Source organism: Podarcis vaucheri, assembly GCF_965113315.1.
Source record: "Podarcis vaucheri genome assembly, chromosome: 2".
Lineage (NCBI taxonomy): Eukaryota > Metazoa > Chordata > Lepidosauria > Squamata > Lacertidae > Podarcis > Podarcis vaucheri.
In genome coordinates, this window is record NC_138760.1 from 20,310,352 (window position 1) to 20,335,530 (window position 25,179).

The following is a 25,179-nucleotide window of genomic DNA, read 5'->3' on the forward strand; positions in this document are numbered from 1 at the left end:
AATTGTTGCAAGTTTCTTTGGAATGAATGAAGAAGGGTGGTATAGGAAGGTGTTAAATAAATACATTTTCCATTCTTAAATTTGTTTTGACTTGCCATAGCATGACAGAGGGGAGAGGTGTGGCAGTCTGACTTAGATTATATAGTTATTGCCTGAGGTGACACAAAGCTTCACTTCTCAACTGCGAATGGAGCCTGAGAGCCACTTTACATGCAGTCATGTTGGCTTTTGTGTAATAGCAATTTCACAATTCCAGTATCCGCAAAACTTGTTTTGAAGGCCAACACTGTCTCCTAGAATCTTGAATGTACAGGGCTAAAGTGACAAGCAAGCCCTCACCTAACCCCAGACAACAGTCATTTCTGTGTTTCCTGCCTTTTATACCTGAAGATGAGAATGCCAGTTGTTTAAGGTAATATGGCTCAAGGAACATATTTTTAGTCTCAGAACAAGTACCGGTAGTGATTATGAATGATTGGGTCAATCATGTCATTTTGGGGTTTCCACAGGCTTGCTAGGTATGTGAGCTGTTTGTCCTTTCTGTTGTCCACCTGGTAAAATGAAGATAACGGTTGCTGTGCTTTGAGGTGCAAGTTGATTAAAAAGAAAACATTAAATATCAATTAGGTGGGCCAGAGGCATTTTGGTGGAGAATTTGAGGGGCTTGACTCTCTTTACCAAAGTTCAAGCTTTCTCAAAGAGATCTAGATCAGCAGTTTCCCAACAATTCCCTCCACGGACTAATTAAAAATGGCTGATAGTCTTGAGAGACCACTTAATGGTTTTTCTGACTGTTGTAGCAATTGCTATGCACTGTGCTAGATAGTGTCTGATTTCTAGTTGTATTTTGTTGCTTCCTTTATTTCTTATATTGGTGGAATTCAGTGTAGTGCTAAGTGGAGTATGCGTGCGAGGTCTGCTCAAGCAACAAGACCTTTCACTCTGTCATACCCCAGTGCACTCCTTAAATGTGTTCTTGATTTCTCCCCCCATCCTCCAGAGTTGATTTAGGGGGCATGGAAGAGGAGAGGGCAGAAAAGTTCTGTTGCACAAGCAGACCTCATTCCTTACATGGAACAACTTGGTTAAATTCCACCCACTGCCTTTTATTATATACTATGATAAAAATAGTTTGTGTTCCATTGAATACCAATTATAACACAACAAAATACATACAGTACCAGAAAAAGCAATACAAATACAATTTAAATGATTATGAATATTTAATGTGAACATGCCACAGACCACCTGAACCCCCAATCTAGGACATCACCCGATATCCATTGTATTAAGTATTCATGATGAGTTGTGTTGATGGTGCCATTGGGGAGGTCAAACACAATCCTGCTTTCAGTACTGTTTGCAGCTGCAAATCTTTTGGGGCTGTCACACTGCTTCATTTCCAACCAGTGCACGTCTCGTAACTTTCCGTGGAAATCCCATAACTTTTAATACCATAAATATTCTGGTTTATTTTTCTTCTGCTCTTACTGTGTTATAGCCCCCTTCCACTGATGCAGTGGCACTGGAGAAGCATCACAGAACAAACTAAAGCAGAATCAGCCCACTACTGATGTGCTATTATTGTGTCACAAACTCGCTCTACGTGGGGCTGCCCTTGAGACTGACCCAGAAACTCCAGCGGGTGCAGAATGCCGCGGTGAGACTCCTTATGGGGTCTTCGCTGCGAGATCATATCCATCCGGTGCTGTACCAGCTGCACTGGCTGCCGGTGGAGTACAGGATCAGGTTTAAGGTGCTGGTTTTAACCTTTAAAGCCCTATACGGCCTAGGACCCTCGTACCTACGGGACCGCCTCTCCTGGTATGCCCCACAGAGGAACCTACGGTCTGCAAATAAAAACACCCTAAAGAACCCAGGCCTCAGAGAGGTTAGGCTGGCCTCAACTAGAGCCAGGGCCTTCTCGGCCGCGGCTCCAATCTGGTGGAATGCTCTGTCACAAGAGACTAGGACCCTGCAGGACCTGGCAGCCTGACCCCCTCCTCTGGCAATATGCACAAAATTTTGCTTGATGGTTGCCATTAATTTGATTTTAATTTGATTTAATTAATTTTATAATGAATGTTTTAGAATGTTGAACTATTTTGATTGTTGTTAGCCGCCCTGAGCCCAGCTTCGGCTGGGGAGGGCGGGATATAAATAAAATTTATTATTATTATTATTATTATTATTATTATTATTATTATTATTATTATGTTGCCGAATACACCCACAATAAAATACCAGTCTGGAGGGCCCTGTGATCTCCTCTTCCTTCAACCCTTAGAGCAGGAAAATTGAGAAAGAAGGCAGCGCTGCAGAGATAGTTAAAATGTTTATGGGTTTCCTGCTTTTCTCCCCTATCTTAATCCTTTCATATTTTAGCCTCTTTCCTGCCATTCAGATAAAAATGTGAGAATTTATAGAGTGAAAGACAATCAGCCAGATGGCTCTTCCTGTACATCAGACAGATCAGTGTCAGGGAAAATAGTTTAATAATAGTCATATACTGTACTTACGCGGTGTTTTGAATTTCATAGCACTCCCATAGATGTTTCTGATCTGCTTTGAATAAATGCATTAATAATGACGTTAGAGATGCAAAGTTAATAGCAGATGAAAAACATATGGCAGTGCAATCCTTTCGATGTCTACTCAGGAGTAAACCCCATTGAGTTCAGTGGGACTTACTCCCTTCCTGCCACGTATGTCTAGAATTGCAACCTTAAACCATTTCACACCATCTGGTACAACAGCGAAGGGCTTTGAGGGTAATTGCCAAATATAATAGCTTGTATAATACTGTTGCTGCTGGAGGCAAAAAAAAAAGGGGGGGTCCAAATGTCATGCAAACACTTTTTAGGTCTTTCCTTTTCTTTTCCAAATGTGGCAACACATGTTTGATTTCTGCTTCCTTGGTTTCTTTTAGGGGACATTACGCAGAAGGGGTATGAGAAGAAAAGGGCAAAGCTGTTGGCTCCATATTTTCCACAGACCCAAGGTAAGCCTTGTGTTAAGAGTTCAGAATAAGACGTGCTCTTGCCTCGGAGAGTTAATGCTTATGGTAGGGACACCCATTCTCAACAAAGCTAAAATTTGGACCAGTGCAGCCACTGTGGCTTCAAGACAGCTTTTTCTTTCTCTCTCCCCCCCCCCCCACCTTTGCTTTGCTTGGCACCTGAGTAAGAATGAGAGCTTGTTCATGATTTTGTGACACTTTGATTGGTTAAAAATAAAGGGACTTGGGGGATTTTTCAAAACACGGTCTTGAGTTTAACCCTTAGCATGCATTCTAAGGGTAACCTACCTCTTCCTCTGCTTGCGTAGATTTTTGGGGGACAGCTTGTTTATTTGGCACATGTGGCAGATTGGCAAGTAGCATCCCAGGAGATAATCTCATTGCCCGGCTGTTAGATAAATGGTGGTGCCCATCCCTGCTCCACTACACCACTGGGGATGGGGTAAAAGTAAAGGTAAAGGGACCCCTGACCGTCAGGTCCAGTCCATAGCTGTCAACTTACAGATTTGAAAATAAGGGACCAGCAGCCTCGAAAATAAGGGATCAGCAGCCAAAATAAGGGATTTTAGACAAGCAGCTGAAATGCGAAGTTAAAAGGGACCAGATAATTTGGGAGAGCAGCGTCGGTTTTTAGCCCTTCGTTTCCAGAGGTTGCTGCTCAAGACACCAGCTGATGAAACACTGCAATTAAATAACTACAAGCAGCAACCACTTTTCGCGCAAAACGAAGCCCAAGCTACGAAGATGCTGCTGCAGTTCTCTATCTTTTCTCTCGTGCTCCATCTGCAGCTCTCAGTTCCATCAGGTGGGGCAGGAGGAAGCAGGGGGGAATAGCGCCTGAAGTAAACCCGCAGATCAGACCATCTATGCTAGTCTACCACTACAAATCTATGGGAGAAGCGTTTGCGGTCCTTCCTCTGCTTTCCACCTCTATGGTTAGCCCTTGGAACACATGCCCGCGCCTCCGCCTCCTCTCTCTGAACTGCTTTCTCTATGGTTGCCCTCGCTCTCCTCTCAAGGCTGCTCAGCAATTCATAGGCCGGCATGGAGGGAGGGAGGGAGGGAGGGAGGGAGGGAGGGAGAGGAGCTGCTTCCTTTGAAACCCAGGAAATTCAAGGGACATCATCAATAAGGGACAGCAGCGGGACACGGCACTGGGATAAGGGAGTTTCCTGCCAAATAATGGTTGGTTGACAGCTATGGTCCAGTCGCGGATGACTCTGGGGTTGCGGCGCTCATCTCGTTTAATGGCCGAGGGAGCTGGTGTACAGCTCATGTGGCCAGCATGACTTCTGGCGAACCAGAGCAGCGCACGGAAACGCCATTTACTTTCCCACCAGAGCGGTACCTATTTATCTACTTGTACTTGGACGTGCTTTTTACTGCTAAGTTGGCAGGAGCAGGGACCAAGCAACGGGAGCTCACCCTGTCACAGGGATTCGAATCGCCGACCTTCTGATCGGCAAGCCCAAGGCTCTGTGGTTTAGGGAGACAGAGTGGCAATCTTGCTACATGAGAAGAAATCCACTTGCGAATTGTTGAGTGTCACCCAATGATTCATACACATTTTGATCATCTTGTCCATTAATACCCATGAGCTTATTCTGTACTGTCAGTGAGAATGCTTTGTGAATGTTGTTAGTTTTTATTGAGTGTTCTACAAGCAGGGGTGGCTAATTAATGAAGAATAATTGTACTATCCACCCAGAAGTAGGAAGAATTAGCAGAAGAGGCTTAACTCGAAATAACTGTAGTATTGATGCTTACCGTGGTTTTTTTTAAAGGCAAACTGTAGTTCAAGGCCATTTTTCAGTGGAGGGAATTGGTTGTATATGCAGAGAGTTTTGTGATGCAGTTGTTACTGTTATTAGCTGTTGATTAGCTGAATTTATTCCAAAGAAGAATAAGGGTAAAAGGGCATTGAATGTCAGTGCTTCAAAATTGTTTTTGCTTTGTCAGTGTGAATTTGGGCTGATGGTGATTATCATTACCTTCAAGGTGATTTCATCAATGGCAGAAAAGAGAAAAACTTTGCAGTTTTCATGTTATATTAAATATGCCGTAGGGCTGCATTTTCAAAAGAGCTTAGAATTCATAATTCAGGCTGCAGTAGGAGAGGGGGGTGGGAAATTCCAACTCAGCCTCTTCTTAACCAGGTGTGCTAAGCTGCATGGAAAATCTGGAAAGTAGCACAGCTGGGTTTTCTGGCATACAAATAAGCTGTTTCTCTATACCTGAATAGAAGCTGGACCCTTAAAAAAAATTGTCTCTTAAATTCTCACATTTTCTCACTCCACTCTGTCAACTTCATATGTTTGTGAAACCCACAAAAGGTGAACACATTTTATATTTCATCCTGTGTTTAGAGTTGTTCACCAAAATAACTTAGAAAGATGCACTGAAGGCCCCTGTACACAGTTTAGTATTTAAAGTCTGTTGCTTTCAGTGGACATTGGGCGTGTCTGGATTTTGCCTAAAGGCACTCAGGATGAACTTAGCGAACTGTAACCAAACTGAAAAGCTGTAGGGCAAATGAATGTGCTGGCACGTGAAGGCTGCATTACAGTGATTTGATGGAAATGTGTTTAAAACTTCTCCCACGAAATAACTCACCTCATTTTCAGAGAGGGTACATCTGACGCTCGGATGTTGTTGGACTCACAACTCCCAGCAGTTCAAGACAGCATGTCAAAATGGACAGGGGTGATGGGAATTGTAGTCCTAAACATCTGAAAGGCACTACAGTGGTACCTCTGGATGTGAACAGGATCCATTCCGGAGCCCCATTTGCATCCTGAGCAGAACGCAACCCGTGCGTGTGCGGGTTGCAATTTGCCGCTTCTGCGCATGTGCATGATGTAATTTTGAGCGTCTGCGCATGCGCGAGTGACGAAACCCGGAAGTAACCCGTTCAGGGCGCAACCTGAAAAGATTTAACCCGAAGCAACTTTAACCTGAGGTATGACTGTATAGGCTTATCCACACTTCCATTTGGTTCATGACTCCTAGGCTGAGAGGTTTTTCTTTTGTCACACGGGAAAACCTGCTGCTTACTTCTGAATTGGAGCAAACATCTATTGGGTTTTTCTGCGGATAGACATTTGTTCCAATTCAGCGGTAAACAGAGGGTTTTCCCGGGGAAAGTGGTAGGTTGAAAGAAAAACCTCTTAGACCCGTGCTTAGAAGTTTCAGACCAAAGGGAATAAATCTGTGGGACAAAGGGAAGTGTGGGTGAGCCCTATGTTGGGGAGGGCAGACCTTGTTCTGTACGTGGTTCTATATAGGGACATGATCTAGTGAGCTGCAGCTTGCATGTTGAGCCCCTTAAAATCTCAGCAGATTTTCTCTCATCTTAAGAGTTTAAATCCAAGGACCTCTTGAAAGCTAGTGTGGCTCTTTGTTCCCTTGCACACCTGTCACCTTGCACTATCACTTGGTTTTATTTTCCTTGCTTAAATTCTATTTAATAACTAGGAGAAGAAATGTAAGTGAACCATCCCAACACCTTCTTTTTCTTAATTGCCAAAGGAGTCAACCAGAGCACTGGCAGAAGGATAAACCATGTTGCTGATTAAGGTGGGGTTTACTGCTGCCGTTGTGACTCAGGTGTGCCCTGTGCAGCAGTGCTTGATGACAGATTTCCCATTCATTTCAGTGCCAACAGAGCATTTATGAGTAATGTAGAATGAAGTCCTTAGTTTTGGAATCTGCTGTATTTCTACTTTTGTAGGGAACATGAAAGAGATACTATTCAATTATGCTTGCCTCTTTTTCTTAAAAAAGAAAATCAAAGCATTTCCCACTATAAACTAAGGCCTCTGTTCACCTTCTGACGCAGTAAGACTTTCTGTTTCCAATTAGCAGATAAGACCCAGGAAAGGTGTGCCACAGTGATGGTTAAAACTCCAGGCTTCTTTTCATGCAAAACTACCAGGCCACATTGTGTCAAGGAAATTCCTCGAAGGTGGTCTGATAAAAGATAGCACCTTATCTATTTTGGATTCTGATTTAAGGAAATTGCTTAACTTTAGCAGCGAGAGTCAACAGAGTGACCTTTAAAAGATATGTCATTAGGGGCGGCTGTAAAAATTAAGATTTTGCTTTGAACAATTGTATAGGAAATAATGTGCCTATTGTAATATAATCATCACACAGTTTTGGATTTTATGATTTATTCCTAAGGTGTCTAAAACGTACTAGGGTGCTGTAAGACTAAAACAGAAGACAGCCCCTGCCGCAGGCAAACAATCTAAATTACAGACACAGCATGGTACAGGGAGCAGGAAGGGATTTGAGGGTGCTTGAGGCTGAGATTTAATTGAAGTGTGAAACAAATCTCTGGATTTGAAACTTTCCTCTCACATTATCCTTATTAATTGCAAAGTCCCCTTCCAAATGTGTAGAATGTCTATTCTTGTCAAGAGGTAGCTTGCAAATGCATACATAGATGTGGATCAGTTCATGATCTATAATGAGTTAAAGAAGGTGTTTAAGTACACCTTTCCCAAGAAACCAGAGGCCTTCCTTCTGGGCATTGTCGGCCAGAAGGTGTTAAAAAAGGATAGAACTTTTTTTATGTATGCTACAACTGCAGCAAGAATTCTTATCGCCAAGTATTGGAAGACCCAAGATTTGCCCACACTGGAGGAGTGGCAGACGCAACTGATGAACTACATGGAACTGGCTGAGATGACTGCAAGAATCCGGGATCTGGGAGAAGAGGCAATGGAGGAGGATTGGAAAAAATTCAAAGACTATTTGCAAAAGTATTATAAGTTGTATGAAACATAAGATGTCGTATGATTTAGAACGTTAGCCCCAGCTCTTTGGTCAAGAGAAAGTAAATGTAGCTCCAATCTGAGCAGCATTTTCTCAGCTTCAGCCAAGTGTGTTTCCTCACTCTTCAAAATTTTGTGTTTCCTATGGTCAGGCAGTAGAATCCTCTTCCCAATGCATGATGATTAGATTCACAAAGCCTTCATGGCTTGTCATCCAAACCTCTCTCTGCACTATACTAAATGGCTTGTCATGCTACAGTAATCAAGTAACTTTCTTGAATGTGAGTCATATGTACATTTGCATTCTCCACCCCTGCAGAAAATAAAACTTTGCAAACCTGTACACACATGTGCATACTTGTCCCTTTGAAATCAGTGGAGTTTAAAGCCCATCTAACTTCATACTCGATTGTACCTATTGCTAGAGAATGATCATAATCTGCCAAATGATGGTTTTCTTCAATTAAACTTCTGGTTCTTGCTTTTATGCTGTTCTCACTCTGTGACTATCACCCTTTCTTTTCTCCCCTTCCCTATTTGTAAATTTATATCAGTTATGCTTCCTCTTTCTGCCTCACTTTGCTTGGAATAGCATCTCTGTCAATTCAACTTCCTCTCCTCTGCTTTAAATGCAGTTTAAAACAAATGTAGTTTAAAACAAACTGGGAGATGGCTTAAATGTGAGTGGAGGAAAATTCCAGACAAATGCAATCGAACACTAGTGAGGGCTCATGATCAAGTCTACCTAACGGCAGTGGAGGCAGCAAAGAAGGCAACACGAGAACGGGCCTTTTCCATGGCTCCTCCTCATTTGTGGAGTGCTCTCCCCAGGGTGGCTTGCCTGGTTCCTTCATTACATAACTTTAGGTACCAGGCAAAAACGTATCTCTATAACCAGTCCTTTGATTAACATTCTGTGTTGTGGGAGGGCGGTTATTGGCTTCTTTTTGTTTTATCCTGTATTTTATGTCCTCTTTTTGTATTTTTCTGTGTGAACCGCCCTGTGATTTTCGGATGAATGGTGGCATACACATTTAATAAATAGTAATAGTAGTTATTGTCAGTGCTTTTTTTTCTAGGAAAAAATGGTGCTGGTACTCACTGTGAAGTTGTTACAGTAAGTGCCACACTTTTTAACAACAAAAAGAGAGGTGCCGGTACTGCATACCCTTGATTACCCTCTGGGCAAAAAAGCACTGGTTCTTGTATAATGTAACTTCCTTTGGTGCCACAAAGGCACTGCACATTTCCAGCCCCATCTCCCATTGTTCTTGTAGATGTTTCCTCAAAACCCACTACTTTGGCAAAGCTTTTCCAGGACCCCTGACCCATTCCTCTTCAGTGCTGTCTCTTTACCAGCTAACTGTCATTGGTTTTTATTGCTCCTTTGGTTGACAGTATGATCTGGGTTTCTCAGGTTTAGTTTTCAGCTCCCTGGTGGCCTTAGAGTAAGCCATAGGCTCTCACTCGTAGCCCTTGTGCCATCTTTTAAATATGGGGATAATAATAGAGGCTTCTGCTCAGTTGTTATGCTTATATCATTTTAATATGTTCTGTAAACCTTTTTGACATTTGATAATAAAAGGCAGTAGTAAATAAACCTTTTAAATAAAGTACCAGATACATTAACAAGAAATGAAAAGAACCTGCCTCGTTTTATGTCAGTTTGTAGACAGTAAGAATTGCCTCCCAGTTGACCAGGCAGTGAATTTTCTGTAAATTGTGTTATCTCCCCTCCCGCTTTTAATGTTATGTGAGTATTATGAAGGTACATGAGTTTTACGATGTTATGAGTATTCTGATGCTATGTGGATATTATGTAAATATTATGTGAGTCCAGATAGACCAGTAAAGTATTTCATGAGCAAGTAGTTCTGGACTTAATTTGGAAGGTCGTTTGTGTTATTTTTCATGTTTACATAGTATTTTTAATTAAAAGGATTAAAGCACAAAAACTAAAGTGACAGTTGACTACTTGTGCTGTCATGGTGAGGAAGTTTTAAATTTGAGATTTTTTTGCTGCCACGCTCATAGAGCTCAATTATGCGTTCCTGTCTAGGAGGTCATTCACGCTGGATTTCCTGTTAGCTGATCTACGTATTCATATTTTCAGATTATATTGCTAGTGTATTTCCACTTCTAATTTTCAGCAGATTTAAGAAACTTCCATAGTGCAAAAAATAAAAGGAAAGAAAGGATCACTCTAAAACAGGAAAGGGGGTGTTAAAATGCAGGGTTCCTTGTTGCAGGGAGGGAAGAAAGCACACGGTCATGCACATTTCTCGGGAACAAAACAAATGGGTATTCACAGCTGGCTTGATAAATGTTGGACTGTTCTGGACAAAGGATTAGCGTTGTCATTCTCTACAGGATGCAGAAGAAAAGCAGCAACGTGAATCTCTTCACTAGTGCTGTTCCTCTGGGTTGGTTATTGTTGTTTTTGTATGCCTGCAGTCAAATTGTAGCAAGTGTATATGCACACTTTGAATTGTGGGCTTCAAAGGATCCTGTGAGCCTTCACCTTTGGCTTCAATTCCTGGGGCTGCTAGGTTAGCAAATCAATGCTTCAGTGACATCTCTGCAGCAGAGTGACAGCTATGCCGAGAAGGGTGGGTGAATGGGACGGACTGTCTGTCGTCAGATTGGCTGTAGAAGAGCACTTCCCAAGGATATGGTTTCACAAGATGGTGGGGTAGCATTTACTGTCACTCCTGGTTCTCAGACTTAGTCACCTGTGTTCCCTAGCATCGTACGCATTGCCCTGCTTGCTTCTTGCCTCTTCTTGTCCTAACAGGAAGCCGCTTCCAGACTGCAATGTGAAAAGCATTGGTTCCCCTTTCAGAATCTCATTCCTTTGGGTTTGCTGGTGCAGGTTGAGTCCTTGTTTACACTAGCACCCCTTACTGGCTGAAGTTGAAAATACTGCCTTAGGTGTGCAATATTGCCATGTTTGCAGAACCCGGCTCCCCATCTGATCTACCATAGCAGAAGGAAATTTATCCTTTCAGCAGGTTGTCAGCAGCTGGGTAGATTTGCCCATGCTTTAGACTGTAAATATCAGGATTTAAGTAGTCTTTATCAAGAAGTAGAGAAAAGATCAATAACAAAAGTATGCTATAGTTTTTGTTGAGCAGTGGTGCTTATAAAATATAAATAGAGGTTTCAAACAGGGTGCAAGGAAAATGACATTTGTGAATGGTTATTATTTTCCACCTATTTGTTTAATTCAATTGGTTTTCTGGGCCCAAACATTCACAAAGTGACATACAGAGAAAAATGAAAAACAATAGAACATCAGGCAAAATATGAAACATTGTGTGGATAAAAATTAGACACACAGAGATGCTAAATTAGAAGGAAGGACCATAGTGAAGCAGCAACAGCTGCTGTGGCCTTTACAACTTTCTAGAATGGAAGGGGCCAAATGAAGATTAACTAGAAGAGAACTCAACAGCTCTGGAGCCACCACCAAGAAGACCCTGTAATGAGAAATGAAGGGCAATGTAAAACTATTAACAGTGGGGTGTTCCTGCTAGTGACTCAATTCAGGGCTATTCATTAAAAGCATCAGTCAATCCCAGGGTCTTTCATTTCTTTCATCTTGTTAATTGCTAACTCTTTTTATTTATAGAACCTCTAAATGTGCACAACCATTATTATGCTGCTGTTTAACAATCCTATATAAAAATTTCAGCAACATGGCATTGAAGAAACAAGTGCGCATGTGGTGGTTTGTATGGTAAAGTCTCAGAAAGCAGAATCTGCGATAGGCTTCCAGCAATCATGATGAAAGACTCGTCTATGTCCACCTCTTTGTTCTCCCAACCTATGAACCCCTAAACCCTTCCTTTCTGCCTCTTTTCTGGTGGTAGTTTCTAGTACAGTGGTACCTCGGGTTACAAACACTTCGGGTTACAGACTCCGCTAACCCGGAAGTAGTACCTCAGGTTAAGAACTTTACCTCAGGATGAGAACAGAAATCATGCGGCGGCAGCGGGAGGCTCTATTAGCTAAAGTGGTACCTCAGGTTAAGAACGATTTCAGGTTAAGAATGGACTCCAGAACAAATTAAGTTCGTAACCAGAGGTACCACTGTATAGCATTCCCAGTCATCAAAATATTCCAAGATCAATATGTGCATTAGGGGCAGGGCTGTAGTGTTTGGAAAATGATGCACATTCATTCAGAAGATTTTGTTCCTGGAAGAAATTGGAGCACTGTGTATCATTTTGCCTGATGCACATACTATACATACATATAAATCGATTGTGTGTTTTCTTTAAATACAATGTTCTTAACTGCATATTATTACTTCTGCATGGCTCCCTTTAGGGAATGGATCTAGCTTTTTACGACTGTTATTTGGATAACCAGGCCTTTATTTTGTAAAAATTAAGAATAGCATTTATAGTGGTGCGAACAGGCTCTTCTCAAGGATCTTTGTGGCTTGTATTAGGCAACTTTTTCAAATAACCAACCTCTGTTCATTTACTTTTTCTTTTTGCTCTCCCCTCTCCCCCCGCCTTGCTGAAAAGGAGAGCCCATAGCAAGCCCTGTCTTCTTATCACCTTTCTCAAATGCAAGCGGATCAATATGTAGGTCAATGACATTGATTTTTTTTTTAACTACACCATAATTTCAGCCACCCCCCAAAGAAGTTGGTCTACATCACTAGGCAATTGTGTTATCTTCTGCATGCTTATTCCCCAATATACATTTTTTTTTCTTACACTCTTTGAACAACAGGGACTGTTTTATGATAGTAGCTTATAATAATACTTTTCAGCCACTAGACTACTTATTTAGACATACTTTAGTGGAATCATTTCCCTTAACGGTTAACCCATATTGTACATTCTTACAAAGCACAACTGGTTTGCACTGGATAAAAACATCACTATTCAGTGTAAATGAAAAAGACAAAGGCTGCTTCTTATACACCCCACTTTTTGTACTGCATGAAATACATGTTCAGGCATGGATTTGAAATAAGAAATGTCGAGTGTAATCTGCCCTGAATTACAGGAACTGCCATATGTGTAGCTCTCCACCTTCAGACTACAGTGTTGTGATCACTGTACAGGCCTCATGGTGCCTCATACGTCTGCTTTCAAGCTCCATCTTTCTTCTTCTATAAGATGCAAGACCAGCATGCAGAGGTTTGAGAGCCTAACTGTGGTGCTGGCTTCTAGGAATTTTAAATAAATGTCCATACCTCATACAGGTATATTTGTGTGTGTGTGTGTGTGTGTGTGTGTGTGTGTGTGTGTGTGTGTTAAATTGCTACTAAACTCAAAGTTGCCAACAAGCATGGATCTACCTATAACATCCATACGCATTTCCTTTCACATCTGCCTCTCTGGCTTTGTTACTGATTATGAATGAGCACATTGTTGACTGTTTGTCATTGAGGCCTAATAAAGGAACAGTTCTGCCAGTTTTGCCCCCCCCCCAAAAAAACCCATTGTCAGCCATTTTGTTTATGAGATGCCTTTCCATGTACTAAAAGGGGAGATGCAGCTAAAAACTAATGACAGTTAAACCTTCAGCAGCAGCTCATAAAACCCCCCAACAAAACTACTGCTACCGCGTTGCCTATCTAGAAGATCCCGCCAGCAGAAACTGCAGATCCAACAGGATTATTCTAAAGGGAATTCTAAATACAGCCACCTAACATCTGCCAGGCTTAGCCGACTCCTGTTTGCTTTGTCAGGGAGCAGTACAGCAGTGCTTGATTTACTGTAAATACTATGCAGCCTGCCTCCTCCCCTAATCTCAAAATCTTGCTTGGCTGCTTTTTGTTATAGAAGGCACAAAGAGCCAGCCATCAGTGAGTCTCATTCCCGTCCAGGTGTGTTAGCTGCCAGTGAAAATGAATGGCCTTGCTTCCAGGCCGGAATAGGAGAAAAACAAATCGCTTCTTGGAAGTGAGATGTTTAATTGGGCTTAGAACTTTGAAGAAACTGTCGAGGAAGCATGCAGCTTTTGAATGTGCTGCTTGCTGTAAAGGAAGAGCAACTCACCTGGGGGTTGAAGCAAAATGTCTTCCTTCCTCTATCCTTGATTTGAACTTGTAGTTTTCCACACCACTAAGACGTGCGGAATATAGGGAAGCTCCGGCCGGTGGGGGAGAAACCAGCATCTTTCTGTTATCCTGGCATAATAAATGCTTACAAGATTTTCACACAAGGGTGTGCACATTCTCTCCTCCCCACTCCCTTGGAGGTTATCCTTGCACTGAGAAACACCAGGCAAAAAGCAGCCTCCCAAATCCTCATGTTGAAAGGGATGCGAAAGTCGAGCACAACTTTTGTCTGCTACCAGGAAGCAGAATCCTTCACGTGTGGCTCCTTGCTTCACATGTCAGCTCCTTGCATAACCTGACTGTGTGACTCTACTAACCTTAATCACAAAGGCAACAGATCAACACCTCCTCCTACCCAGGGCTGGCCCACCCATGAGGCAATATGTTCGTTTGTTGGTATGCCTCTGTGTCTCCCATCTCTATCAGCAGAGTTTATTGTATTTAATCGTAACTCTGTAAAAGCTTTCCGAAGTTGTGCAAAAGTCAATTCATTAAAATAAGATGTATGTTCATTGGCCTCTCTAAGTATAAAATATAACGGGGCGCATGTAGATGTGTACATAGAGTTTAGATCGTTTTTAGTTGCCACTGCCCTTATGGTTCGTTTAAAGATATTTTTCTGGGAATATAAGGGAAGTTCTTTGATCTCAGTCACTGAGAGGTCATATCTGCCCATCAGTTGGGCAGCGTGATGTATCAATCCAGTATATTTTCTTTTAATTGTTGAATGATTCTGTGTACATTGCGGCAGCCTTTGGCTATGTGCAATAAAACTGACTGACTGATGAGGCAATATGAGGTGACTGTCTCAGGCAGGGGTGTCCAAACTTTTTTCAAAGAGGGCCAGATTTGATGAAGTCAAGGGCCGCAAGGGCCGACCAAAGTTGTTGAGCTTTTCTTAGAATTTTACCCCAGGAAATAAACTGCCACAGCCCCCCCCATGCCGCCTCTACAGTTGGCCTATAGGAGGTCCTGCTGGTCTCCACCTACCCCTAGGGAGGGAATAGTGGGTGCTGCCCTCTGGAGTCTCATCGGCTCTGCACCCACTTGGTGTGGTTCAGAGCAGATCCCCTTCCCCCCTCGCAACAGCCTTTGATTCCCATTTCAACCATCAGGTATGGTTGATTTGATTCTCCCTTTCCTGCTCCCAATGTAGATCTTCACTCACCCCTTCTTCTCTGGCTGGTGTTTGTATGGGGAGGGGCATTTTGTGGTTCGCCTCCTGTGCCAAAATGTCTTGGGCCAGCCCTGTGCTTACCCTCAGGCAAATAATTGAAAATTGGAGCCAAAATTGAGATGTTTAGAGATAGACATGCTGATCAATCCTAGTGTCCTGAATCAGTGCACTCTCCTTAAAAGGTGAAGATGCGGGCAGCTTACTCAGCACTTGATAGAAGTAGATCATGTCCTAGAAAATTTCATTTTATTTGCTTAATTAATGGCATGTGGTTATCAAAATTTGCTGGTATCATCTTCATGAGTTGTTTAGGTACTCAGGTACTGATAGTGATCATGTTATCTTCATTCTTGTTATTAGACGCCTGTCAAAGGCTTTCTTTGTTTCAACAAGCTTACCCAAATATTTGAGTGACCTCTATTTTTTTAAAAAAAGTTTTATTGATTTGTTTTTAATGATGATGATTTTATGTACGTTTGTTTTTAATTGGTTTGTGGATTTTAGCTGTGTTTTATTTACAATTTTATTTGTACACCACTTGGGGAGCTCTTTGATAAAGCAGTATATTTCTGCCCTGGTGGCTGACAATAGGAGCAATATCAGAGTTTTTATATGTAAGGGTACAGAAATGTTTTAGCCAGTGACAAAAAAAGCTAGGTTAGGGTCCAACTCCAGATGATGATTAGTAATCAGTGTGAGTGTTGTGAATATATCCTTTCAGAATAGGCATTTTAGTTTGCAATCCCACCACTTATGAACAAAAATGCCTGGTGAATTACAGCTGCTCCAGCACTGAGGAGTTCTCAGTTGAAGTTTTACTGATGTCCAGTGCCAACGGAGTAGCGTTATCATTGTGGGTTTTTTTTTTTATCTTGGCTGATAATGATGTAGATTTCATCCTGCTTTAACATTTCTTTGTACATCGCCCAGAGAAACACAGTTATGGGTCATCTAATAAATCAAGTTAAATAAATAAACAAATAAACCGCATTGTCCTTCTGGAAAAGTAGAAGAAATTAGGGCAAGGGTAAGGTTGTATATCATATTCCTTTGCTTTGTTAATTAAACTAGGCAGCCAAATGCTTGCATTGATTCTTGCCAATTTCCTGCCATTGATCTTTTTGGCATTCACTACACACTGGCATAAATTTGAGGAGAGGGGTAAAACCACCCAGCTTCAGGAGAAGGCCAAGAGTGGTGAAGCTTTGTAAAATAGTGCAGGTAGCAATTTCTGCATTAAACGTATAAGCAGGGGATATTCATTCTGTATTTTTGATTGGTCATCCTCTGTGTTTTGCATGTTTGCTCTTTGGCTTACCATATGGGCAAATTATTCTATGCAAAGCATCCAGGTGGCTGAATGGAATTCCCACCCAATCTTGCATTATGCATAAATGCAGGCACAAAAGTACAGTTTTGCATGTCACCTAGGTCTTTAGCTCCCCTATTGTGGCTTTTGCTCAAAAGTCTACCCTTAGGTTTGTGAGCAAGTATAACAGAGCAGGGAAGGACAGACTTCAGGTTTGTTGGCTCTGCTTTGTTTTTTTACCCCTAGAACACCAAAATCTACCATCCAGAGCCATATGCAAAAGATAAACACTTAGAATTAACCTTCAGAGGATGTTCTAAGCCTAATTGGTTTTAAGTTCCAGAATGAAACTTACCTCACAGTCCTTTCACACACACAATGTCCACTTCTGGTTAGGCTTCTTCATTTCATCTGTCTAATTTAGGTGGGGTGGGGTGGGGGAAAGGCTTTGTTGTTGCTGTTGTTAAACAATATGGAAGACTCCTTATTGATCTATGGCAAATCACCCAGCATTTCCAATAGATCCTGGTTTCCTCACTTCTGTTAATATACACCTTATCCAGAGGTAGGAATGCAGTTGGCACTTTGGTCTAAACCACTGAGCCTCTTGGGCTTCCCGATCAGTGGTTCAAATCCCCGTGATGGGGTGAGCTCCCATTGCTCTGTCCCAGCTCCTGCCAACTTAGCAGTTTGAAAGCACACCAGTTCAAGTAGAGAAATAGGTACCACTGTGGCAGGAAGGTAAACGGCGTTTCCGTTCATTCCGGTTTCCGCCACAGTGGTCCGTTGCTCCAGAAGCGGTTTAGTCATGCTGGCCACATGACCCGGAAATATGTCTGTGGACAAATGCCAGCTCCCTTGGCCTGAAAGTAAGCTGAGCACCGCAACCCCATAGTTGCCTTTGACTGGACTTAACCTTCCAGGGGTCCTTTACCTTTTACCTTTACCTATCCAGAGGTAATGACAGACTTCTTCCTGTACTGTTGCTGCGTGGTGGCACTTGGAACCATTGAGTACAATTGTTTCAATGCTACTGAAGCAGTACATATGCCAACCCTCAGTCTTAAATCCTTCCTCACTTTATGAATCCTCCTAAATTTAAGGTGATGTTTAATAATAATAAAAAATCAGTATTAATCTCAAATTGGAATAGGTTCTCCCATCTTAATTACCGTATTTTTCGCTCTATAAGACGCACCAGACCATAAGACGCACATTGTTTTTGGAGGAGGAAAACAAGAAAAAAAATATTCTGAATCCCAGAATCCAGAACAGCAAGAGGGATCTGGTTTCTGGGATAGCCTCTTGCTCTTCTGTTTTCTGGGATAGTTGCGCGAAGCCTCTTCAGGGCTGAGGGCTCCCCCTGCCCTCAAGAGGCTTCACACGGCTAAGCCAGAAGTCAGGACAGCAAGCAGGATCAGCAAGAGCCGCGCTCCCTTTAAAGAGTGCACGGAGCGTGTGTGTGGCTCTTGGGGGCTTTTCCCCGAGGAGGGAGAAGGGCAGCCGTTCTACGCGGCTCTTTAAAGGGAGTGCTGAGCAGAGCCTCCCGCTTGCATTGGCTCCATAAGACGCACACACATTTCCCCTTACTTTTTAGGAGGGGAAAAGTGCGTCTTACAGAGCGAAAAATACGGTATGTGACATTTACCACAGGGTGAATCAACCTTTACTTTGCCCCGTGCAAGGAGTGGGTAGAGGGTGTCCATCTGCCATTAATTAAGCATCCCTAGCTACTGCTTTTAAATAGCTGTGCTGTAGTGGTAAGTGTAAGAGCAACCAAAGGAATGAGTGATGTTCATAAACATCATCATCATTTGCCAGCCAGCTAAAGCAAACCGGGCACTGCACAGAGATGGAATTTATTCCTCCATGTCCATTTATATAATAGGGGAGTCATTGCAGTGTGTTAGTGGCAAGGCTGCCCACACACCTTACTTGACATGTTTCACACACAATTATGGTGCACAGATTGGGTATGACAAATGGCATGCCAAAGTTGCTTTTAAAAAAAGTGAACTGACTCATTTCTAGCAAGCCCAGACACAGTCATGATCCTGGGGTTCAGGGTGGAGTAGAAAGGAGGCAGCAGACAAGTAAATAGCTATCCTGGTAACCCTGCCAAAATACAGACAAGGTGTCAGCTGCTTTTATTTTAGTCAGCATAAATGTCATGTCATACAGATTTCCTACAGGAAGTTCAGCTCCCTCTCCTCCCCACTTCATTGCAGTATAATTGCTGCTTTCTTTGTTCCCCTGTAGTTCAGGATTGGGTTTGCTCCAAAAGGCATATATTGGACAGCTTTTTTTAAAAAAAAGTTTGGGTCTTTAATTCTATAGAAAACTCCAGTTAGGAAAACAGTCATATCCAAGCATAGGAGTCAATTCCTAGGGGCCAAAGTCTTTCCTGCCTCCAGTAAAATATTTGAGGGGACCATGGACTCGGAAAATGAATGGGCATTGCCATTCAAATGGTACGCATGTGCCACATCTTGTGATTGATTATGCAAGGCGGGGCTTATTCCCCCCCCCCCAGCAATAATTTATTCAAGTTGGCACCCCTGTCTCCAGGTCCTGCCAGATTGTTTATTTTTAATTGCCCCATAAATGTGCAGTTTTGGGTCATTTGTTGTGGAGGGCTTAAATGCCTTTTCCTCAATATAAAATACTGCATTTCCCCTATATTCAAGCTGCAGTATTTGCCATTGGAAAGTAATGAGATTATTTCCTCCAGGTAGTGTATCAGTTGCCCTTTGGAATGTTGTTGTGTGGAATAAGGTTGTGCAGGTGTGAGAAGTACCTGTTGCCTAGTGCACACAATTCATGACAAGTCAGAGTCTTTCTATCCCCAGTAACCAACCATCGTAAAAAGTATTTCATTGTTTTATTTTAGAGGTTGAGCCCTCCCACTTTGCCGTCCCCAAAACATGAGACTGTTCAAATATGGACACATTTTGTGACCAGTTCCCTAGTCAATGACAAGGTAATGGTACCCTCTCCCCCTCAATAGTGTATAGCTGAGTAGTTTGTACACCTAATTCAACCCCAATCCCCTGGTCTGCTGATGCCAATTTTGCTAGGCTTTGACTCCTGAAGGCAGCAAGCAATACCTATATTCTTGGTTTCTTGACAGTTTTGAAAACCAAATGACTCAGCTTTTGTTGCTCTAAAATAACAGCTTGGGTCACATGTCACATTAAATGAACCATGGTTGAAACCCAGGGTCATAATTTGTTTCTTTCCATTACAATTATTGTGTCTTAATAATGTGTGAACCTGGGATTGTGAAAGCATTTAGCTATTCAAGAGTCCTTGGCTACCGCTGAATGTGTGGATAACATTGGCTGATTTTCTTGTGGCGGGCTCTGTACTGCATGTGAGTTGAATGGCAGCTAGCCATGGGGTGGGGAATGTCAGTGGGTGACAGCACTGCATTGAAATTGTACCTAAGATTACCTGAAAATTAGTCTTACATTTGGGGAAAGAATTATATTCTCCTATGTGAACTCTGATATAGTGCTTGCTTAGTGCTGCTTTGGGTACCAAAACAGAGAAACCTGGTTGCCCTGCAGCTCACTCGCATTCAAGTACACTTTGCTTGTAGGCTGGCAGCTGTCTCTGGATGTTGTTGTTGTTGTTGTTTAGTTGTTTAGTTGTGTCCGACTCTTCGTGACCCCCTGGACCAGAGCACGACAGGCACTCCTGTCTTCCACTGCCTCCCACAGTTTGGTCATACTCATGCTGGTAGCTTCAAGAACACTGTCCAACCATCTTGTCCTCTGTCGTCCACTTCTCCTTGTGCCCTCCATCTTTCCCAACATCAGGGTCTTTTCCAGGGAGTCTTCTCTTCTCATGAGGTGGCCAAAGTATTGGAGCCTCAGCTTCAGGATCTGTCCTTCCAGTGAGCACTCAAGGCTGATTTCCTTCAGAATGGATAGGTTTGATCTTCTTGCAGTCCATGGGACTCTCAAGAGTCTCCTCCAGCATCAAAAGCATCAATTCTTCGGCGATCAACTCTCACTTCTCTGTCTCTGGATGCCTTTTTAAAAAGGTGGCAAATTGCGAGTGGGAATAGGGTCATTTGAATGGGTTACCTTCAGTGCTAAAGTATGATACAGTGCAACCCTCTGATGCAAGCACTTGCAAACTCAAGTGGACCTTACTCCCAGATACATGTGTGCTGGATTGGAGCCCTTCGATAGGCTCTGCTAGGCACTCTATTTTCAGTTTGTTTGTTTTTAAAGTGGCCTATTACCTTTGCTTGGTATTAGTCCAAAGATTGTTACAGTCAATATTTGGGTTTCTTAGCATTAAACAAACTGCATAAACTCTTCTGGAAAGAAGTTATTGCTATGTGGATTGTAGAAGCTGTTAATGCTTATTTAATTTGACATTTCCAGCAGAGATCAAGTATCCCCCGCAGTTTTGCGGGCAAAAATGTGTAGAAGGTGCCCTTGAGCTGACCATAGTTAATTTTTAAAATCTTTCAGTATTGTATTTCTGCCATGACATTGTTGACCCCACTGTTTTACAAGTATAGTACTTAAATGTTTACCGGCATGAGTTGGTCCAAGTTGACTTCCCAGCTCTGCCTAACAGAATTTTGAAGATAGCCCTGTATAAGGGTGGGGGTGGAAATAGTCTAAAGATTCAGCGAGATCTCTGCCAAGAAAAAGAAAAAGAATCCTTTGAGTTGGCTAATCGATTTTCTGTTACATTGGTGCCCCGCAAGACGAATGCCTTGCAAGACGAAAAACTCGCTAGATGAAAGGGTTTTTCGGTTTTGCGTTGCTTCGCTAGACGAATTTCCCTATGGGCTTGCTTCGCAAGACGAAAACGTCTTGCACTTTTTTTAAAAAGCCGCTTGAAGAGGCGCAGTTGCGACGGACCGTGCTTCGCAAGACGAAAAGATTCACGGAACGAATTATTTTCGTCTTGCGAGGCACCACTGTACCAATTTCACGTCTTACAGATATACAATTGAATCTCAGGTTCTCTCTCTTTGTGCTTTTCAATATGTACCGTACCTGAAACTCCTGGAAGAGGCCATCTGAGGTCTGGGTTGAGCAGCCCTCAATATAGGGGGTGGTAGCCAGCTCTTTTTCTTTATTTCATCACATTTTTGATTTTCCAGAATAAGCAGTTTGAGGCAAGACAGGTCCCAAACCATTTAATTGCAGTTCTGTTCTTGAATCTAAACTCTTAAATGATTTTGAATTTGGACTACACAAACCTCTCCCCAGGCATGGCTTAGGCTACTTTATAGTTGTACCATTAGCTGCAGGACTTTTATTGAAGCACTCTAAAATACTTTTTTGCTCTTTTACTCTCACTTATATCTCATATGGTTATCCAAGGTAAGCTATGCAACCCTTTGTGGAAGTAAGTGCTGTGGTTTGTAACTTATTAGTGCTGATATAAATCCATTGCTTGCATTCTCTCTAGAATACACTAAAACAATTGTTGAATAGAGTTTCTTCAGAGATAAGTACTGGAGTGGGATAAGCAACTATTCTGGAAGTCTTTTGAGTATACGTATTAAAAGTCTTAATACCTTGTGTATGGGACACATAAGTGCTTCAAGAAAGGTACCGGTAGTTGTCTCTTTTCCAGGTACTTCCCCCATTAATTCATTTGGTTTACTTTGAAGCCATTTTTTAATGTTGCGGGTTATCCCAAGAGAAAAATGTCTAGGATTGAAAGTGAAGCCGTGGGTATGAAGTGTATTTCTGACTGTTCTCCATTATTTTGTAATCCTCTGCAAACCTGAATGCTATTGTAAAGATGCATCATTTTTTGTAGAAAAATTTCCATGTCTGGGCCCATTTGAATGAATGACAGTATGTTTTAGTTCTTTGTTAGTCTCACCCTCTGGGATCAACATGGCAAGCATGCTGTTCTTACAGAACTTTTTTTTTTTGTGTAAACTTGTGAAAATTGGGAACCAAAGCCATGAAAGAAATGACAGTTGAAATGTAAACACCCACCCACATTCTCTCTCTCTTTCTCTCTCTCTCTCTCTCTCTCTCTCTCTCTCTCTCTCTCTCTCACACACACACACACACACACACACACACACACACACACTATGTATCTTTGTCTGTATTTGCCTGTAGTATTTTGCCTGTTTGTAAGAGGTTCCTACCTATAGCCCCTACATTTATTTGCTACCAAACATTGGACATCCCATTTGGCTAGCCAGTAAAGAACGTTCAGCATCTTCAGTTGTCGGTTCGTCACAGCTCAAAATGTTTGGCACAAAATCCCTCTATCATGTTACATTCATCCCATTGCAATGAACAGAAAAGAAGAGGAGAAAAACAAGAAGGGGGAAAAATGGAAGAAACACTTATGAATCTTTCTGCTCCCCCAGGCTTCAGTAGTCTCTGTAATTTTCCCATTCTTGCTCATCGGTGAGCTTTCCCCAGCAATGCTACAAATAAGTATATTTTATTCTTTGGGGATTTCCAGCTAATTTTAGAACCTTGTTATTTATCTACAAAAAAGCAGTTTGATCTCTTCTTATAACTCCTCTGCTTTTCATGCAACACTGAGCTGATACCCAGTGTGACTGCTAATTAGCAGCTGAAATGACAGTAGAAGAAAACTATAATTAACAGTGCTAGGTTCATGGACTGATGGGCCTTAAATAATTATGTGGGTATGTTAGAGCGAGCATTGTATGTTTAACATGAAAATTGGATACTAAGTGAAGAGTATTCATACAGGTAGGGCTTAGTGTATACCACAATATTGCGCAAGTACAGACAAAGCACATAATGTAGAAATCAGCATCCTTAGAAGTTCAAGCTTGTATTTAGAAAACAAAGCAAGTTTATAGTCCTTAATATTTTGTAGTTAGGCTTGAAATTATTGAACCAGTGCCTCCTGAAATCACATTTTATTCAGGAGTGTTTTCCTGTGGTCAAAAGTTGTGTCTTCAAAGCTCCATATAGGCTCTTGTGCTTTTTGTGTGTCACGTAGAAGCAGAATAAATTATGCAGAATAGAAAAAACATGCAGTTGATTATGCAAAGTAATAAAAACATGTCCTGGGGCAAGGGCTGAAGGCTCACAATGCAGTACCTTGGCTGAAGCCAAGTGCGTCTGTTGAGGGACCACTAGATGGGAGAATGGCTAGAAGTGCCTGGTATGGTGCCAACTTCCTTGGTGGAAGAAAGGTGAGATTCAAATGAAATGAATTAAATTATAAAATGAATTAAATTATAAACATAAGCATATATATTTTTTACAAGTTGCAGGGCTAGGTTTTCCTTGTTGCAGAATTGGGTTAACTTTGGTTCAGATTTGCTTATTTTATTTCACACAGCTTTTTTTAAGTATTCCCACTCCCGCCCTTTCTGCTCCTTTCATTCTTCAGGGACTGTTTTAAAGATTAGAAATTTATGAAATTCTATAAATGTTTGATTCCATGTATTAGTGGTAAAGGCTTACTTTCTCTTCAGAGACAGTTCACCTCTTCATCCAAAACTGCCCAAACACATTTAATGATTTTTTTTTTTTAATGGCAAACTCTCCTAAATGTAGCCTAGTTTTCATTGGATAGACTGTCATCGGGGGCTGTTCATTGAAGGGGGTCGGGAATCTTGTGGTTTGCAGCTATTTTCCTCAGTTGTGAAACTATTACTTGTTATGTATGTGATCAATTTTATATTGATGTCAGCAAGTTATGTTTTAGGAGTCAGCACTGAATTTCAGATACTTACGTGACCCAGGCAGTTGGATTTTTCAAACCTGACCCCAAGCAATAAAGAATTTAGCCATACCAGAGAATATTGAACTCATTATATTGGTCTTCAAACTGTGTACCTTGTATATGTTGTTGTTGTTGTTATTTAGTTGTTTAGTCATGTCCGACTCTTTGTGACCCCATGGACCAGAGCACTCCAGGCACTCCTGTCTTCCACTGCCTCCCGCAGCTTGGTCAAACTCATGCTGGTAGCTTCGAGAACACTGTCCAACCATCTCGTCCTCTGTCGTCCCCTTCTCCTTGTGCCCTCCATCTTTCCCAACATCAGGGTCTTTTCCAGGGAGTCTTCTCTTCTCATGAGGTGGCCAAAGTATTAGAGTCTCAGCTTCAGGATCTGTCCTTCCAGTGAGTACTTAAGAATGGATAGGTTTGATCTTCTTGCAGTTCATGGGACTCTCAGGAGTCTCCTCCAGCACAATAATTCAAAAGCATCAATTCTTTGGCGATCAGCCTTCTTTATGGTCCAGCTCTCACTTCCATACATGACTACTGGGAAAACCATAGCTTTAAGTATACAGACCTTTGTTGGCAAGGTGATGTCTCTGCTTTTTAAGATGCTGTCTAGGTTTGTCATTGATTTTCTCCCAAGAAGCAGGCGTCTTTTAATTTCGTGGCTGCTGTCACCATCTGCAGTGATCATGGAGTCCTTATATATAGAGTTGCTTAATGTGAGGATCTGCAGTGTCAGGCAAAGTTTGCCTTTCCCTACCAATTTTCTTCTGTAATGTGTGCATCTTTAGGAGATGGTTTGTTGTGTGTGTTAATACAGGAATTCTCAAATTTCCAACTCCCAGGACCTATTTGAGAGGACTGAAAATTACTGGGGCTTAGCAGGGGCAGGGTGAGTGAGTGAGTGAGGAGAGATAGGGCAAGCTGTGGTATGGAGACCCAGCCATAGATGTCCCCTGGTCCACCATTTGAGAACTGCTGAGTTAGGATATTGGTCCAACTCTGACCAGGAAGCACAGCCAGTATCTTGTGTGAGCAGAACCCTAGAACTTGCTACAGAATTCTTCATAATGCAATTCCTTGACAGGCAAATCA

General features: G+C 42.0%; 1 protein-coding gene across 1 annotated transcript in view; it reads left to right on the forward strand.

Moving 5' to 3' along the window:
* Nucleotides 1–25,179, forward strand: part of DIP2B (disco interacting protein 2 homolog B) — a 191,883-nt gene that overhangs the window by 92,055 nt on the left and 74,649 nt on the right. The window contains exon 2 of the mRNA XM_082212954.1: nt 2,930–3,001. Coding sequence (XP_082069080.1) covers nt 2,930–3,001 — 72 coding nt within the window. The remainder of the gene's footprint in view (nt 1–2,929; nt 3,002–25,179) is intronic.